Genomic DNA, 17177 nt, shown 5'->3' with positions numbered 1-17177 from the left:
GAATGGGCTTTAGCCCACCTGATGTGGGCAACGCAATGGCAAATTCTCCAAATTTAATACTCCAGTATCAATGTTTGTACTCACACAGTCCGGTCCATGTCTGAATTCCGTGAACGACCAACGGCCCAACTGTATTGTCGATTTGTCGTATGATCCGTAAGGGGCAGGTACACTAGTCTAGACTACACAACCACATCATCTATGTATAGCATTACCACACGTGCTACAATGTCCTGTTGTTTTCAGTTGTCTGCATATATCACGATGTGCTGAAAGAGTGCTCTCTTGCATTACCACACACCATCTGTACAATATATGAAAAGCCATCGTTAGGCAGCGATCTGTCTGCTGAATTAATGACGACCTCTTTATATCTCCTCCTTCTCAATGATCGAACTCACTAAATATCCTAAGTGGCATCCATGCCCTAAGTTCTTCCAAAACCTGGTTCGGAACACTACTACAAAACTATCTATATGCAACGGCGCATCAGTAACGGGTCCGGCGCGACCGTTACTGATGAACAACATCAGTGTCGGTCGCGGCCGCGACCGTTACTGATGAACACAGCAGGCTCTGCTCGTCCCCGCCCAGCCATACATCAGTGCCGGTCACGCGAGGCGACCGCCACTGATGAACCATCGTAGCTCGTGAGTTACATCAGTGGCGGTCGGCTAAGAGGCGACCCCCACTGATGAACCATGCATCAGTAACGGTCGCCCCAACACGACAGTTACTGATGTACCCACGATTATCAGTAACGGTCGTCCAATTCCCGACCGCCACTGATGATCGTCGCGGTTTAAATACACTGGGCGAGCCGCAACTGGTCGCGATGCGCGTCGTAACGGACCAGCCGCGGCCCCTTCTTCTCCGGCAATGGCGAAGCGCTGCCCGACGGCGCCATGGCCACCGGCGAGCCCCCCAGGTAGCCCCTCCTCCCTCCCCTTCCTCCCCCGCCCCGCCAACCCCCCCCCCCCCCCCCCCGTGCCGGCGGCCGCCGTTTCCATGGCCGACATCTCCATTTTTGGAGCACCGGCGGCCGGCGAGCTCCGATTCTCGACCCCGAAGCTTCCCTCTCCCTCTCGATCTCTCTCGCCGGCCTCCAATTTCTCTCCGAAATTCCCCAATTTCAAATTTTTGAGCTCCGCGGCCACCAGCCAAAATGCGGCCTCCTCGTCGTCGCCCGGAGCTTCCCTCTCTCTTGCGAGCTCTCTCTCCCTCCCGATCTTTCTCGCCGGCCTCCAATTTCTCTCCGAATGTCTCTAATTTCAAAATTTTAGTTAACTCCGGTTAATTAACATCTTAATCCCTTTGTCAATGATTAGGCTAACTATTTTGCTTGGTTTGTTTTCTTGTTTTATTGTGTTGTAGATCGAAGGACCGTTCTTGGATGTACGCCAAGGAAAGAATCAATGCTCGATGGATAACCGAATGGACGGTCTTTTTTGGAGTCGCGAAAGGTGATATGGAACGAAAAGGACTTTTGATGATGCGTTGTCCATGTCGCAAATGTGAAAACACATGCATGATGAAGCCTGAAGATGTTCAGATGCACGTGCTGGCATCAGGTTTTGTGGAAGGTTATTCTCGCTGGACTTGTCACAGGGAGGATGCGGTTGATGTCGGTAGCGATAGCGAAGATGATGATGTCCTGCGGTATGATATGGTGAATGATTTCGAGTAAGAAACAAGGGTTGATGAGGAGGCTAATGTGGAACATGAAGGAGCTCCACGTGGCAGGATTGCCGAAATGCTAGATGACCCATACCTACGGGACCAGCTGTAGGATCCCGAAGATGAGGCAGAGTCTGCTCAGTTCAAAAAATTGTTGGAGGACGCAAACACACCCTTGTATGATGGAGCTGGCGAAGAAAACAACGTGCTCGAAGTGATGCTTGAACTTTTGAGGCTGAAGGCAGCATCATGCTAGTCAGACAAGGGCTTCATGAACTTGTTGAGTTACCGTGCTTCGGTTTTTCCACAACCAAACAAGTTGCCAAAGAGCACATACGAGGCGAAGAAGATTACATGCCACTTGAATTAGATTGCGTGAAACATCATTCATGTCAAAACGACTGCATGGTATACATTGGAAAGTACGAGAACCATGAGAGCTGCCACATATGCGGTGCATCGAGATACAAGAAGAAAAACGCCAGAGCTGGCGAAGATGATGGGGAAGAAGTGATAAAGGGCAGGCCGGCAAAGACTGTCTGGTATCTTACGGCAGGTGGCCAAGTTGAGCGTTGGATGTAGAACGTTAAGGACGCGAGGTATCTCGTCCATCACGATCCGGCGCAGGCTGCATTTGATCCTGACGGGCACTACCGTGTAGAGGAAGCTGGGGTCCTAAGATACCCTGCCGATGGGATTCAGTGGAGTAACTTCGACCCGGCATTTCCAGATTTCGGGGCAGAGCCCAGAAACCTGAGGCTCGGTCTCAGCACTTGCGGGATAAATCCTTTCGAAAACATGAACAACAAGCACAGCACATGGCCAGTGATCCTGTTTGTCTACAACCTTCCTCCATGGTTAATCATGAAGAGAAAGTACATCCACATGTGCATGCTCATACATGGTCCAAAGCAGACGGGGGCTGACCTAAATGTGTATCCGCAGGTAGTGAAGGATGAGCTGAAGCAGCTTTGGAACCCTGGCAAAGTGGTTTGGGACGCATACAGGAGGGAGTACTTCACGATGAGAGCAGTGTTTCTGACCTGCGTGCATGACTACCCCACGAATGGAAATACTTCATACCAGGTGACACATGGCTACAAGGCCTGTACAAAGTGCGGGGAAAACACGACATCAGAGAAGTTGCCCGCTTCATCCAAAATTGTTTACATGGGTCACCGAAAGTGGTTAGATGCTAAAGACCCTTGGAGGGATGACAAGGAAAGGTTCAATGGGAAGACGGAGCACCGAAAGCACCGAAGGAGAAGTCTGGTATGCAAATCCTCGAAATTATGTGGTTATCCTAGGCGGAGGAAGGCGTGGATATCTTAGGCGGTTGTCCAAACTACTGCATTATATGGCCTAGGAGCTTGATATCTCTCTACAACCAGTGCCGGCCCTCTATGACTCAATCTCCCTCCGCCCACAAAAGTACTTCTCAATCGCCGCTCGGCCTTTCCCCTAGGATACTTCCTCCTGTCGATGCCGACGGAGATGAAGAGCGGGCAATGTCGATGCCTGCACAGCTCAAAGATAGCCAGACCACAGGGTCGGCACAGGCTGGAAGCGTCCCTCCTACCTTCGCTCTCTTGGGTGCCGCTGAGTCCATGGGTGGCCGCAAGATCAATGAGAAGTACAAGGCAGAGGAGTAAACGGCATGGGACAGTAAGAGGAGGCATAAAAAGAGGGGGCGCGGCGGCAAGACCATCAAGGAGTCTTCCAATGTCACTCAAGATGAGATGCACTATGTGCCTGACATAACTGGAGTCTGGGAGGACAATAGGCCTGACATTCTCATCAAGAACCCATATCAAGGCCAGAGATTCGAAGACGGATCCTATTTCGTGGCCAGGGAGTTCGACCGGGTGCTTATTTACTATCTTGGAAGACCGATGGTCACTGAAGATACCCTGCGTGCCGTGTCTAGAGAGATGCAAGAGTTTCATCAGTTCTACATGCAAGCATCAGCTAGTTCTCAACAACATGCCCAACAGATCAATGTTAGAATCCCAAAAGATTATGGCTTCTTTGACCAAGAAACCGGAAAAATTCAGGAACGTCCTATCACCTTTGGTGTGGAATTCAACGAACTGTTCCACCTCTTCAACCGCCAAAATCTTTATATCAACCTCTTAAGCCTGTGGTCTGCCTAACAAATAAGAGAACTGAGGCGAATGGAGGTAAAAAAAGTAGCCATTCTAGACCCCGCGATGTTCAACTACGGTGACATCGGTCTTGAGCCAGAAAAGGATGCCTCAAAAACCATGGCATCTAAATACTTGGTGGCATGTCTTGAGAAATACGCGGACGACGACTTCATCCTCTTCTTCCTTAATTTGGAGTAAGTTCAATTTTATATATGGAACCGTTTGTTTTTTCTAATTCAGTCTTTCTTATACACCCTTAGATACTAAAGTTTGTTTTTTTGAAAACAGAGACCATTGGGTCACACTACTCATTTGTTTGCCTTAGTCCGCGGTGTACTACTTCGATTTACTACTTCCAAAGAAGGGTGTTCGAGGTCGGTTCTGGAAACCCATCAAATCACTCATTAACACTGCCTGGAAAGTGGCGACCAAGGGAAAACTAGCTGGTAAAGGCTATAAAGACGAGCCTCATCACAACCACAGGTTTCCTTGCCAGCAACAGCCGCCCGGCAGTGTGTTATGTGGCTACTACTGATGTCACATCCTTATGGAGAATGCCAGCATGTTCAAGCTTGAGTGGAAGGGGTCAGTCGCGGCGATGTAAGAGTACAGGCGGCTCCGAATGACAATGGGACACCGACCTAAATGGTTCGTCTAAACCATTCAAAGGGAGTTCGCCCATCTCATAAACAATGAGGTCATCAAGCCTAGTAGAGACTTCTACGAACGCGTGGAACAAGTCGTGTCTAGGATTCATCCACGACAATAGATTCAAGCTTGAAATGAGATACATTTGTATTCTTCATATGAAATTTTGACACTTTGTAATTATGCTTCTATGAAACTTTGACACTTTGTAATCAATGTCGTGAAGTGAGATACATTTGTATTCTTTACATGCTTTAAATGATGCGGCTTATATACATTTGTATGCTTTAAATGATGTGATGTGTTGTGATGTGATGCGGCTTTATATGTATTTTTCTGTGATGAGATGTATTTTTATGTGCTGTATGTATCATTCTGTGTATTTCCTGTGGTTTTAATTATTTTTTTAAATACCGAAAATGTATGAGCGACTGATACTGATGTGGCAACGTGAAGGGACCGCCATTGATGTATATATGCATCACTAACATTCGTTGCGACCGTTGCTGATGATACCACGAAGTTAGTAATGGCGGCTTCGACCGTTACTGATAAGTCTTTCTGTAGCAGTGGAAGTTGAACTTCTTTGCGATTGTCGAGTTGACAGTGGGACCTTTTGAGTCGAGGTGTTTGCACTTGAGCTATAAACATTTACTCCTACTAATTATGAAGTGGAAACTGAAAATTGCAGGTCGAAAGGTGAAACTCTTCCTAAGTCAGCATGACGAAGTCAACATCTTATTTTTTCTGAAAGATGGCTTTCTGGACGATGGAGTCCGGAGACGATTATCTCGCCTTGTAAGTGCATACGTGACTTGTATTTACATTTACGCGGGCTTGTGGCTGATTGTGTCACTTAAAAAAAAACGATTGCGCGGACTGTGCCTAGCCCTGTGCACCATGAAAACGCCAGCACGCGGGGGATCCCGGCCACCTCTTGCATGCATGGGCAGCTAGCGAATATCCACCGTTGTCACGACCCCGCCGGCGCCGTTTGTTGCAATCTCTCTTTCCTTCCAGCTTAGCTACGCCGATCTCGCTCCCCATGAACCCCCACAGGCCACAGGCCACACAGCCGTCGCCACGCTCCGAGGCCGCGGTCCACGGGTCCTTCTCCGCTCACACACGTGGTGGGGGTCGCGCCGCGCGCTGTCCGTCACTCTGTCCCGAGGCAAGAGACGCGAAATTAGCCGCCGCGCATATCGGCCCAGCAAGTCTACGGCACGCACAGGACGGCGGTAGGAGCCTCGTTTCGTCTTACTCCTATCATAACGTCGCATGGTGGCGCGCATGATCCGTGTCTTGACTATCTTCTTCTCTCTTCGGCGTTGTCCTCGCGCGTTTCGCGAGTTGCGACGCCAAGACTAGTATCCACGACTCCACGAGCGCACTGTGCAGTGCTGCACAGTACCGTTCTGTCTATACGAAAATATGGTGACGCGAACTGTTCCGCGCGGGGCCAACGTGGATACAAGACTGGTGATAGTGGTGAGTAACATAGAATGGTAATATGTATATGTTACTAGTATAAGTTAACACTTTCATAATAGGTGGTAACATGTATGTGGTGTCATGCATTGTGTCATTTATTAGGTTGTATATAGACTTATCTTATCTTGGTTTGTGTGATGTTATAGTAACATATGTAGTTACCATCTTCCTCTCTTTTTCTTCATTTAATACAATGCCATGTCACCAAAATGCTTAGTTGGCATTTTATGTTACTATCCAAGTTACTCTCACTATGACTAACCTAAGAGCGGTTGCCATTATGCTGCATGCTGTCCGACCGGAAGGAGGTCCATCCGACCTGTCTCATAAAGAAGAGCCCATATGGACATGCGAGTTGCGTTCATCAGATTTAACTTCGGTTCTTTGTCTTCTTTCGAAACATCATAGAATGTAACTTAATTAGTTCAGGAATAGCCTTCGACATATCCCTCCTCAATAACTTTGGTCACTAAGGGAAAAAATGAATGATGAAAAAAAAAACTAATTGATTGGCGTAGGTTTTGCCAATTTGAAGAAAACCATATAATGTGCTTTTTCTTGGCAACCATTGAGCTTTGGTTCCACCCTGTTTTATTAGATTAAAGCAAATCTTTGGCTCCTCAATTGGTAGCAAAGTCAACAAATGGTCCCTGAGCACGAAATCGTATACATTTGGTCGCTCAATTGGCAAAATCGGATATTTTGGTCTCTCTCGAATCCAGAAGAGGGACAAAGAGTATCAAGTTTTGCCGATAAGGGATCAAATGTATACGATTTTGAGTTAAGGGACTATTTCTAAACTTTGCCGTCAACCGAGGAATCAAAATATATTTTTCTCCTTTCTTTACCGCACTTTACTCTCACCTTCTTTGTATTTTCATATCGTAACTACAGTAGTGGTGCATTATAGAAAAATGTGGAAAATAAAATCACCCTAGAAGATCAAGATTTTCTTGTGAGCTTGTGCTTAAGAATAGCATTCTCATCGGTCACCAATGATAACCCAATCAAGAGGGGATGGATGGGCGATATTCAATGCCACTTATGCAGCCGCAAGGAGATTGTGGATCATCGTATTTCTCCCGCACTTTTGGCTCGGTTTGTTTGGCAGGTGGTAATGAGTGTGTTCATCTTGCCAGAACGCCCGGGATGCACAGGGCGTGTTTGGAGGATGGCATACATGTTTTCCTCTTATGAACACACATTGGTTCGTAGTGGGGGCTGTAGGGGTGTTTACAATTTAGAAAACTCAAAATAGAACATGTTTCCCGACGAACACATTGTGCTTATCTTCCCATCGTGTGATCGTATTGTTGCTTGGGCAATTTTGTATAAATGGTCAAATCGAAGAAAGCTAGAGGCAGTGGTCATGACGGCTACTACATTTCAAGCAAGGCTAGAGTCATACCACAAATGACCTTTTTTTGTGACAAAAGTTTACAAAGACGAGTTTCCATTTATTGTCTTCATGTACCAAATTTCTTATCATTTCCCCCCTCTCAAGATTGTCATCAGAATTGGCGTCTTTTGTTCGCAAACGAGGATGGCCGATTGTTCAGTGGCCGATGTGAGCTTGCGTGCTCGTTGAGGCAGAGACGCCGTTCTTGGATGTTGGTGGGGGAAGTCGAAGTCGCTAGTTCGGAGGAGTGTTTTTGTAATGATGGTAACTTATGCGTGGAACCTTGACGGATATCTTCTTTCAGCTGTGTGCGTTGAGTGAGTCTGGGTGGCCAGGACCAGGGCGGTCCTTGTTGCAGTCACGTTTCATGATAGCGCTTTGAACGTTTCTTATGGTTTGTACTCGGTTTACCGTTAGTTAACTAGTCAATTATGTTCCTCTTGATTAATGGATTTAACCCCTCGGATTCCGGTTTAAAAAACAGAATATATTTTCTTGGCTAAATTTCGGAAAAAGGTTCATATATTCCTAGACTGGCAATTACCGTGAAGGCGTGGCACCGCCGTCATATTAAAACGACGGCCGAGGCAATTCGTGTGCGTGGACGGTCATGGTCAACTGTAGCAGCTAGCTGGTCAAATCATGAAAAGATGGTGGTAACTCCGTGGTCTATGCTCAACGGGCCGCAAAACCAAATCGCCATAAAGAACATGTATTTTTCGTTTTGAGGGAAGTCATAAAGAACAAGTTTAATATAGGACCGAACGAAATCAAAATCAGAATCAAATCCATGCTGGCAGAAATAATGACCGGATGGCATCCCCGCGTCTCCTCGCAGAACGAAATCCTACGCGTTTCGAGGCCTTCGATCTTCACCTAAAAAGACTGGCAAAGCCTCTTGGCCCGTGCACATATACTCACTCCCTGCTGCTGCCTCACGAGCTGAACACTCGATCCCATACACACACGGTAGACGGTACTACTGCGTGCTAAACGAAAAGACCAAACAAACAAAGACCGGCCTGCTGGCCTGCAGCATCGTCGTCGATCGTCACGGGTCACGCCATGGAGCTCGCACTGCCCCACAACCTCGTTCTTGTCCTGCTCCTCGCCTGCGGCGCCGGCATTGCACCGCCCGCGGCAGCAGCAGCAAGCGGCGGCGGGAGGTGGGACATACTGCAGCACAGCATCGGCGTGTCGGCGATGCACATGCAGCTGCTGCGGAACGACCGCGTGATCATCTTCGACCGCACCGACTTCGGCCCGTCCAACCTCTCCCTCCCCGACGGCCGCTGCCGCCGCAACCCGCACGAGCGCGTGCTCCCCGTGGACTGCACCGCGCACTCCGCCGAGTACGACGTGCGCACCAACGCCTTCCGCCCGCTCTCCGTCTTCACCGACACGTGGTGCTCCTCCGGCACCGTGTCCCCCGACGGCACGCTCGTCCAGACCGGCGGCTGGAACGACGGATACCGCAACGCCCGGACCATGGCCCCCTGCGTCGACGGCACCTGCGACTGGAACGAGACGCAGGACGCGCTCGCCGCGAACCGCTGGTACGCCACCAACCAGATCCTCCCCGACGGCCGCGCCTTCATCGTCGGCGGCCGCAGGCAGTTCAGCTACGAGTTCTACCCGAAGCAGGCGGACCACCCTTCCGACGCCATCGCATTGCCCTTCTTGGTCCAAACCAAGGACCCCGAGGAGAACAATCTGTACCCGTTCGTCCATCTCAACATCGACGGCAACCTCTTCATCTTCGCCAAGAACCGCGCCGTGCTTCTCGACTATAAAAGGAACAAGATCGTCCGGACGTACCCCGAGCTGGCCGGCGGCGACCCGAGGAACTACCCCAGCTCGGGCTCATCCGTGCTGCTGCCGCTGAAGCCGTCGCCCACGGAGGCCGAGGTGCTGGTCTGCGGCGGCGCGCCCGCCGGCTCCTACAACGCCACCAAGGACAAGAGCTTCCCCCCGGCGCTGACGACGTGCGGGCGGATCAGGATCACGGACGCCGCCCCGTCGTGGACCATCGAGACGATGCCGTCGCCGCGGGTGATGGGGGACATGATCCTGCTGCCCAACGGCGCCGAGGTGGCCATCATCAACGGCGCCACGGACGGCAGCGCCGGGTGGGAGTCCGCCAACACGCCTGCCTACGCGCCGCTCATTTACCGGCCCGACCACGCGCCGGGGGACCGGTTCGAGGAGCAGAGCGCGAGCGGCATCGCGCGGCTGTACCACTCGTCGGCCGTCCTCCTCCGCGACGGCCGCGTGCTCGTGGGCGGGAGCAACCCGCACGTGTACTACAACTTCAGCAACGTGCGGTACCCGACCGAGCTCAGCCTCGAGGCCTTCTCGCCCGAGTACCTCGACCGTACCAACGACGTGCTCCGTCCCGCGATCACGGACCCCTCGCCCACCGGCGCGCCCGCGAGCGTCACCTACGGGGGTTCGATGACGCTGCAGTTCTCTGTTCCGGCGGCGCCAGCGCCATCGTCGAGGAGAGCGCACGGCGGCGGCGGCGGCGGCGGCCTCGGCTTCGTGTCCGTCACGATGGTCGCGCCGTCGTTCACGACGCACTCCTTCGGAATGAACCAGAGGCTGCTGTTCCTCGACGTGCTGGAAACGGCAGCGTCGTCGTCGACTCCGGGCGCCTACGAGGTGTCCGTGGTGATGCCGGCGACGGCGGTCATCGCGCCGCCGGGCTACTACTTGGTGTTCGTCGTGAACGGGCACATCCCGAGCGAGGGGATCTGGGTCCACATTGACTCATAGAGCCATCATGCATGCATGTTGATGTTGTATAGCATAGCTGCAAACGGTTGTTTTGTTCTGTTGTTTCTAGTAGTACTCCTACTATATTTTGTCATCACACATGCAGCAGCCAGCAGGTGAAGAAATGCTACCGTACCACGGTTGTTGTTCTACGTGCTGCCCTACCCGACGTGACATCAGACAGGATAGAAAAAGAGTGGAGAATGTGTACCAGTAGTGTCAATGTTTTTTTCTAACAAAAAAAAACACACGAATGCATATGCATTCACCTATTAGAAAAACCATCTCCGTTTTTAGTTTGTCGTGGCCAGAGAGATTCACGTGAACCCGGCCTCACCCGACACGTGACGTTTCTTAACCGCATCTGCTCTTGGCTCTGGCGTACGTGTATTTGATGCGGATCGAACCATTTCGGTAGATTATTGACAAAAATGGTTACAGCCGCTTACGCGATCCACCCCGGCTGCTGTTTGCATTGCTTCTCTTGTGAAAGTGCAGCAACATGGTAAATGCCGTTCGTGTGTGCGCCCGGCCGGGGGGCGGGTTGGAGATCGGGTGCGTAATGTGTGCTTGCAGGTGATGGGCCGGAGATGGTTCATGGTTGTGGCCGGTGGCCTGGGACGTCACGGAGTAGGTCGATTCATAGCAAAATTAGAAGGCTGGCCCACGTATGTGTGTACCTATTTTTTCTTTGTGTTTGTTAGTATGTTTTTATGTACAAGGAGTATTGGGGTAGTGGAGCATCAAATTTGACAGGAGTTTCCTCAGTTTGGTGACTGCAATTTCAGAAGAGAGTAGTTTTGGTAGACAAATAGTTAATCAAACGGTGTCCGATGGAGCTAAGATTTGGAGGGCTTGTTTTTTGGTTGATCTATGTACTTGTTTTTTTCCTGATTTTGATTTTATATGATATATGTACTTGTTTCTTGGTTAAGGTACATGTGATGTACGATATGATGTACTCGTCTCATAATGATCAATGTACTTGTTTCTTGGTAATTTTGAATTTATTTGATCTATGTACTTGTTTCTTGGTTAAGGTACATGTGATGTACTCGTCTCATAAGAGGTACTCCCTCCGTCCCATAATTCTTGTCTCAAATTTGTACCTATTATTACTAACAAGCGTATGGATACATGTAATACTTCGACAAAAATTATGAGATGGAGGGAGTATGAAATTGTTAAGGTACATGTGATGTACCTACGATGTACTCGTCTCGTAAGAGGTACAAAGCTTTGAGAGATGCTCATACAATGATTTTTTTCGTGATACATCTGATGTACCCTACGATGCACTCGTCTCACAAGTTCGTGTACACGAGGTACTTAAAAATTGATAAGATACATGTCATGTACTATAATGTACTGTAATTAAAAACTTGTTTATGTACCATGTTTGGTGTACATACGTACCCGACGTGATGAAATATTACTAACGAATAAACACAGTACTCTACAAAAGAAAGAAATGGTTCTCCAAAATGTGCATCTACAGAAAAAACAAAATATATTAGAGAAGAACGAGAAAGAAAATAGAAGTCTGGGAGACATAAAGTAGAGAGAGAGAAACAAAAGAAAAAGAAAAAGATGTCAGGATCAATACATGAGGTCACATCCAAGCAGTCAGTGCTAGACATAAAATAGTATATATTTTTCTGCTAATCAATTCTCTCCCTGTACGAAGACACAGTAAGCCGAAGTGAAGATGAACGGCACAGTAATTACCTGTGCATGATCCAACCGCTAGCATGATGGGGGCAGACACGGGGGTGGTACAGCCTCCGCGTTCATGTTGTACGGGAGAAGAAGCGAGATGAGTGGCTAGAGTGCACATGTGCACCCGTGGCCATCCAACAAATAAACCAGAAAACAACAGCTTAAAAGCACACACATCTGGCGGCTTGAGCTAGTCGCCACACCTAATACTCTTGCCTTTTTTTTCGTTTGAAACTCCTAATGGGCTAATACTCATGCTAGTAGGCTGGTGGCACCCTTGCCAGCAAAATTCCCTGCCATGGACAGCTTCCCTGGATCGTCTTCATTTCGTGACGACATTAAGTACGACGAAAACAGCAGAGATGGTACTACTAACCAGATCGAGCTAGCGAACGTTCCTCGACAAGCATATCAAGACTTTATTGTCCTGTTTCGATGTAATCATGGATGGTTTTTAGCACGACTCGGAGGAACCTTGATTAGTACACGTAAGACCTTGTATCGTAGGATGGGTGATTCTGGTTTAGGCACACTGATCTTCTACGTGATGGTACATTGGAACTGTATGCTTATAATAATGAGGATGGCGATTAGAGGAAAGCATACACTACTGTGGCTCTAGGACGCCGCCTGTGGGCTGTGGCTAACTTCACCCAGGAGATTGCTTTCATCCATGTAAACATTCATTCTGACTAAAAGTGTCCGTTGTTCTAAAAAATATATACTCGGGGAGATCAGAGGCAACCAAGATCGACCGGTCTCCTTCCTCCCCTCACCCTGTCACGACCGCTTCAGACGGAGGTGAGAATTTTTGCACGCTATAGTGGCAATGGTGCAGAGATAGTTTTGTAGACGGATGAGTGGGTAGAGTCGTCTTTATTGGTCTGGAGTGGTCAATCCGGTGGGCGACGACGGAGGTGGTGGCCGCAGGTTGTGGTGATAGCAGTAGCAGGAGGCAGTCATAATCTGAACTTCATGTCAGAGGACACGTTTGTTAGAGTTCTGTCAAATAGTTTGAGTAGAGATTTTTTTTTTGTGTTAAAGGCTTGGTGTGGCGGTTAGTGTTAACAATCCAAACTATCTTGTACAGCAGAGTGTCCGTGCGTTGCTACGGAATAATTTTTCTCGTGAGGAGGCTTGCGCTGAGGATGGACGATGATGGACGGCTTCGGGACCTGGGGTATTAGGTGGCATATTGGCGTAATTTCGGTGACGTGACGTACCGCGACGCCCGTACCATCACCACCAATTCTAATGTAGAGAAGTCGCCGGCGCTGTGCCGTGGGGACTGGGAAGCTCGTCCGCGCCGCAGCGTGGGGAGGGACTGATGGGCATTCGCGTTGCAGGAAACTGAGGAAAGTCGCCGGAGCTGTGTCGCGGGGAGCTCGTCCGCGCCGCCGCGTGGGGAGGGATGGGCATGTCGCGTTGCAGGGAGCCAGGGACGTCGCTGGTGCTGTGCCACGGGGAGCTCGTCAACGTGACTGGGAGAGACACTGCCGTGGGGGACCGGGGGTGCCGCGGACGGCTCGGATGCGGGGGGGCCTTCTTTTTGCGGGGATTGACAACAGCTAAGCGAAATGTTTTTTTCTCATGCGGGAGTGGCATATCCCTCGTAATTTTGATGAAAAGACCCGCCGCGATGTCCTTACTATCACCACCAACTCCAATTTAATATATTGGTATAGATATACAAAGAGAGATTGCGCGATTAACTTCATACCGTAGTCAGAGTCCATAGTCAAACCAATTGGAAAGTAACTCCATAGTCAGAATCATAGCGATATAACCACAAGGTGAACTTCGTGAACAAACATCGTATATCTTGAGCTTTTTTACAGTACCCCAGTACTCCAAAAACAAACATGGAGTACCAAGTATATCTAACCGTTCGTTAGAAAGGGTAAATTAGTCATTTTGCAAATGTAATTTGGTAATTTTTCTCTCACGCCATCCTGATCACGTCAGGTGCGTTCAACTTGCTTCGGATATCCTCATCTCCATTGAGCAGTTGCGCCGCCGACCCCAGCCTGCTCTCACTGTCCGCTCGCCGTTCGGAGCGCTGGAAAGCGCCAATCGAGCCGCAGCGCAGCCCCAGCCCTGTCCATCGAGCAGCAGCACTTCCCCAGCCCGATATTTGATCGACCTCGTCGTCGTTGTGTACTCGTCATCGGATTGCCGGCCGAATCCTCTCCTCCAGGCGCTGGACAGCGGCCTCACGGCCGAATCCTCTCGTCACCGCCTCCCGACTGATCGATCAACGCTCGTACCTCATCGCCGCCCGCTCGCCGGCCGGACCACCGACTAGGTCGCCTCTTCTCCACGCGCTGGAAGACGCCACCGCCGGTGTTGGCTCAGCGTTCGTCCGCTCGCCCCCCTAATACAGCGCAACGGCCTAATCGAGCGGCGCGGCCGCCCAATCGCAGCGCGGTGGCCTTGTCCTTCCTGCCGTCTCAACGGCGTCGTCCCCTCCGGCACAGCGGGGCTTCGAGCGGCACCGTCGTCCGCCCAATTGCAGCACGCCAGCCTTGTCCGTCCCACGGACGCAGCGGCCCTTCGAGCGGCAGCGTCGTCCGCTCCCGCTGGCACAACGGCCTCGTCCGTTCAGCCGCCTGAGCAGCGCCTTCGTCCGCTGCAACGGCCGCCACATGAAGCCTTTTTCTTTTTTTTATCCAGTTGAGCATGAGAAAGACCAAAATACCCTTACACAATTACGATTTTACCCTAAACTCGTGGTATTTCGGTGGTTTTCGACTTGGTACTCCGTGAAATTAAGCATGGAGTGCCAAATAACAACTGGATCGGGACAAATGGACGGCCCATATTAAATCCGGGGCACCGCAAAAGAGCTCATCGTTTTATTCTAGCGACATTGACTGCCATTGGTGGTACAATCGTAACCACGTCTGGTACTCCAAAATTTGCCAGGAAAACAATGAAACATGGAGATGCATACTCAAGTTTCAGTGTTATACATCACTACAGCAGTAGTACGGTAGGAGAAGCATGATGCATAACATGTAAGATATTCATGTTCAGTTAACATTTCCCAGCTTCTGAGGACTCATGGAGGATGGCGTGCACTGTTCGGCGGCATTCGGCACAACTACCACTCCATTTTCGGCACAACTACACTGGAGTACCGTTTATTCGCTTGTGATTGGATCCAGGTTGCCGGCTTTGCCCTTTCCGCCTCTATAAATGCCGCCCCCACCTTCTCTGTTGTGCCCACGGCACAACCCAACCTCAGTACCTCACACACCTGTTGTCTGTTCCATCTCCACCTCACACCAAGACGCAGCAGAGAAGCAACAGAGAGAGTGACAGCCATGGCACAGGGAAGAGGCAGTGCGATGCAGGGTCTCGTCATCGGCTTGCTCGTCCCGTGCCTTCTCCTCGGCGCCGACATCGCCGGCGCTGCCACCTACAAGGTCGACTGGTCTATGGGTGCGGACAGCTGGTCCGGCGGCAAGAACTTCCGCGCCGGGGACATACTCGGTGAGTGACCATGCCGTGGGGATGCTACAGTCAATTTGTACTCTGAAATCTAATGTTTGGCTGTGATTTACGGCGTAGTGTTCAACTACAATCCGTCCGTGCACAACGTGGTGGCGGTGGACGCCGGCGGCTACGACAGCTGCCGAGGCTCCGGCACCACGTATAGCTCGGGGAACGACCACGTCACGCTCGGCGCCGGGACGAACTACTTCATCTGCGGCCTCAGCGGGCACTGCGGAGCAGGGATGAAGATGGCCGTCACGGCCAACTGAAGCTAGCTAGCTAGCTGCAGCTGCGCGAGCTCTTCTGTGTGCATGGGGTAGACAATAATAAATTGTGTTGTGGAACTCAGTGAACATTATGGTACTATGATGGTGAAGGCTCCGTTTTAAGCTCCATGAGTATGTTAAGTTGTCTACATGATACAGCGATACAGCAGGCACATGTGTTACGTATGGCGACTGGTAGGTAACGCATGATATGTGTATGTTCGATCACCGGCATGTCAAGTAGTAAGAACTTCAGATTGGTTTGTTCAATTGTTCCCGTATGCACAGAGCCTTGGTTTCGCAACGAGGTGTATATGTTGAGCACCAATATGGAAGCGTGAGACGCTGATCCAGGTAGAACTCGGACAGATACATGTGCAGATTAAGAAATACCAACTCTTTTCTCTTATGGACTTATGGTTATGTAATTCTATTGTACACTAGCTAAATACCCATGCGTTGCTATGGATGAAAAAATTAGACTACTCGCTAAATTAGATTAAAATCCCTATTAGTACATGTTAGCGGCGGTGCCCATCTTATTCCAATTTTTGTGACAAACATTATCCACATGTCAATCTTTTGCAAGAGGTTTAGTTTTTTTTTCTTTTTTCCATTCGACCAATATATGATCGGTTCCGCAATCACTGATAACGGAACAAATAGGTTTAATTGTTTGCATTAGAAAGAGAGGGGCAATTGTTTTTTTTTTGACAATAGAAAAAGATGATGAGATTATTTCTTCAGAACAAAAGGAGGTGACGGACCGCCGCCACCAATTGGCTATTTTATAAGAGTAAAGATAAAACAATACGATAAATTTTTTGGCTATTTTCTCTTCAAAGATACAGTGCAAAATATGTAGCAAAAGGAAGACATACCGGCCTATGACTTAATAGAATTGTTGGACTACTTATATGAATAAGATGCATCTTCTTTCCAGAAGCTCATCTTGATAGTACCTCTCAGTGCGTTCTTGGCTTGGCTGGGAGCAATATTGGTAAGGATGACCTCCCGAGAGATTTCCCGAGAAACACACGAGTGAGAACAAAGTGTGCTGGAAAAATTAGTATCGGTGTGCGAGGCAATCTTGATTCTTGAGCCTAGAAGGCACATCAGGAGTGACGCCCTGTACATCGCACAAAATGATGAGGGAGCACACTTTGCCTCCCGTGACCAAACTGGCACCGCGAGACGCGAGTTGTGGAAACCATGGATAAATGTTCAAAGAAAATTCAAGTTTCGGTTTCCTTGAGTTTTCTACGTCCTCGGTGACTACGTCTCGACGAGGCCACATACATACATGGAATAAAAATCTCACAACCTCATCCTTGTCTTGGTCTAGCTACCACGGCCTGCCACCAGGGAGCCTTTGATGTTTTCGTATCGTGTATTGACCCCCAATTTGACAAATTCTCGAGGCGGTGGTGACGACAATGCTGGCGTTAAGTCTATTTTTGTTAGTCTTTCTCTCTTTTCGTTGTTTTGTGCTCTCGTCTTTTTTTAGATAGTGTGGTGATGAAGCATTGGTTCCACAATCTACATTGCAAGGGGTAT

At 49.6% G+C, this 17177-nt stretch overlaps 2 protein-coding genes across 2 annotated transcripts; both read left to right on the top strand.

Annotated features, from left to right (window-relative positions):
- Positions 1–8130: 8130 nt before the first annotated feature.
- LOC100840283 (aldehyde oxidase GLOX) lies at positions 8131–10412 on the top strand. The gene has a single exon (XM_003561756.3). The coding sequence runs from the start codon at positions 8428–8430 to the stop codon at positions 10135–10137; it is 1710 nt and encodes a 569-aa protein (XP_003561804.1). The 5' UTR covers positions 8131–8427; the 3' UTR covers positions 10138–10412.
- A 4654-nt stretch (positions 10413–15066) lies between these two features.
- LOC100827923 (chemocyanin) lies at positions 15067–15901 on the top strand. Its single transcript, XM_003558263.4, has 2 exons — positions 15067–15351; positions 15430–15901. Exons 1-2 carry the CDS (start codon positions 15183–15185, stop codon positions 15621–15623), a joined length of 363 nt encoding a protein of 120 aa, XP_003558311.1. The 5' UTR covers positions 15067–15182; the 3' UTR covers positions 15624–15901.
- The last annotated feature ends 1276 nt before the right edge of the window (positions 15902–17177 follow it).

The sequence above is a fragment of the Brachypodium distachyon genome, chromosome 1 (assembly GCF_000005505.3).
Source record: "Brachypodium distachyon strain Bd21 chromosome 1, Brachypodium_distachyon_v3.0, whole genome shotgun sequence".
NCBI classification, from domain to species: domain Eukaryota; kingdom Viridiplantae; phylum Streptophyta; class Magnoliopsida; order Poales; family Poaceae; genus Brachypodium; species Brachypodium distachyon.
The sequence above is the reverse complement of the archived record's forward strand: the minus strand, read 5'-3'. Positions and strand labels throughout refer to the sequence as shown.

Bases quoted from the DNA above. Each gene is read 5' to 3' on its own strand.
- LOC100840283 (XM_003561756.3), top strand. From the start codon at position 8,428: ATGGAGCTCGCACTGCCCCACAACCTCGTTCTTGTCCTGCTCCTCGCC.
- LOC100827923 (XM_003558263.4), top strand. From the start codon at position 15,183: ATGGCACAGGGAAGAGGCAGTGCGATGCAGGGTCTCGTCATCGGCTTG. The intron at 15,352-15,429 runs GTGAGTGACCAT...TTTACGGCGTAG, and splicing joins CCGCGCCGGGGACATACTCG to TGTTCAACTACAATCCGTCC.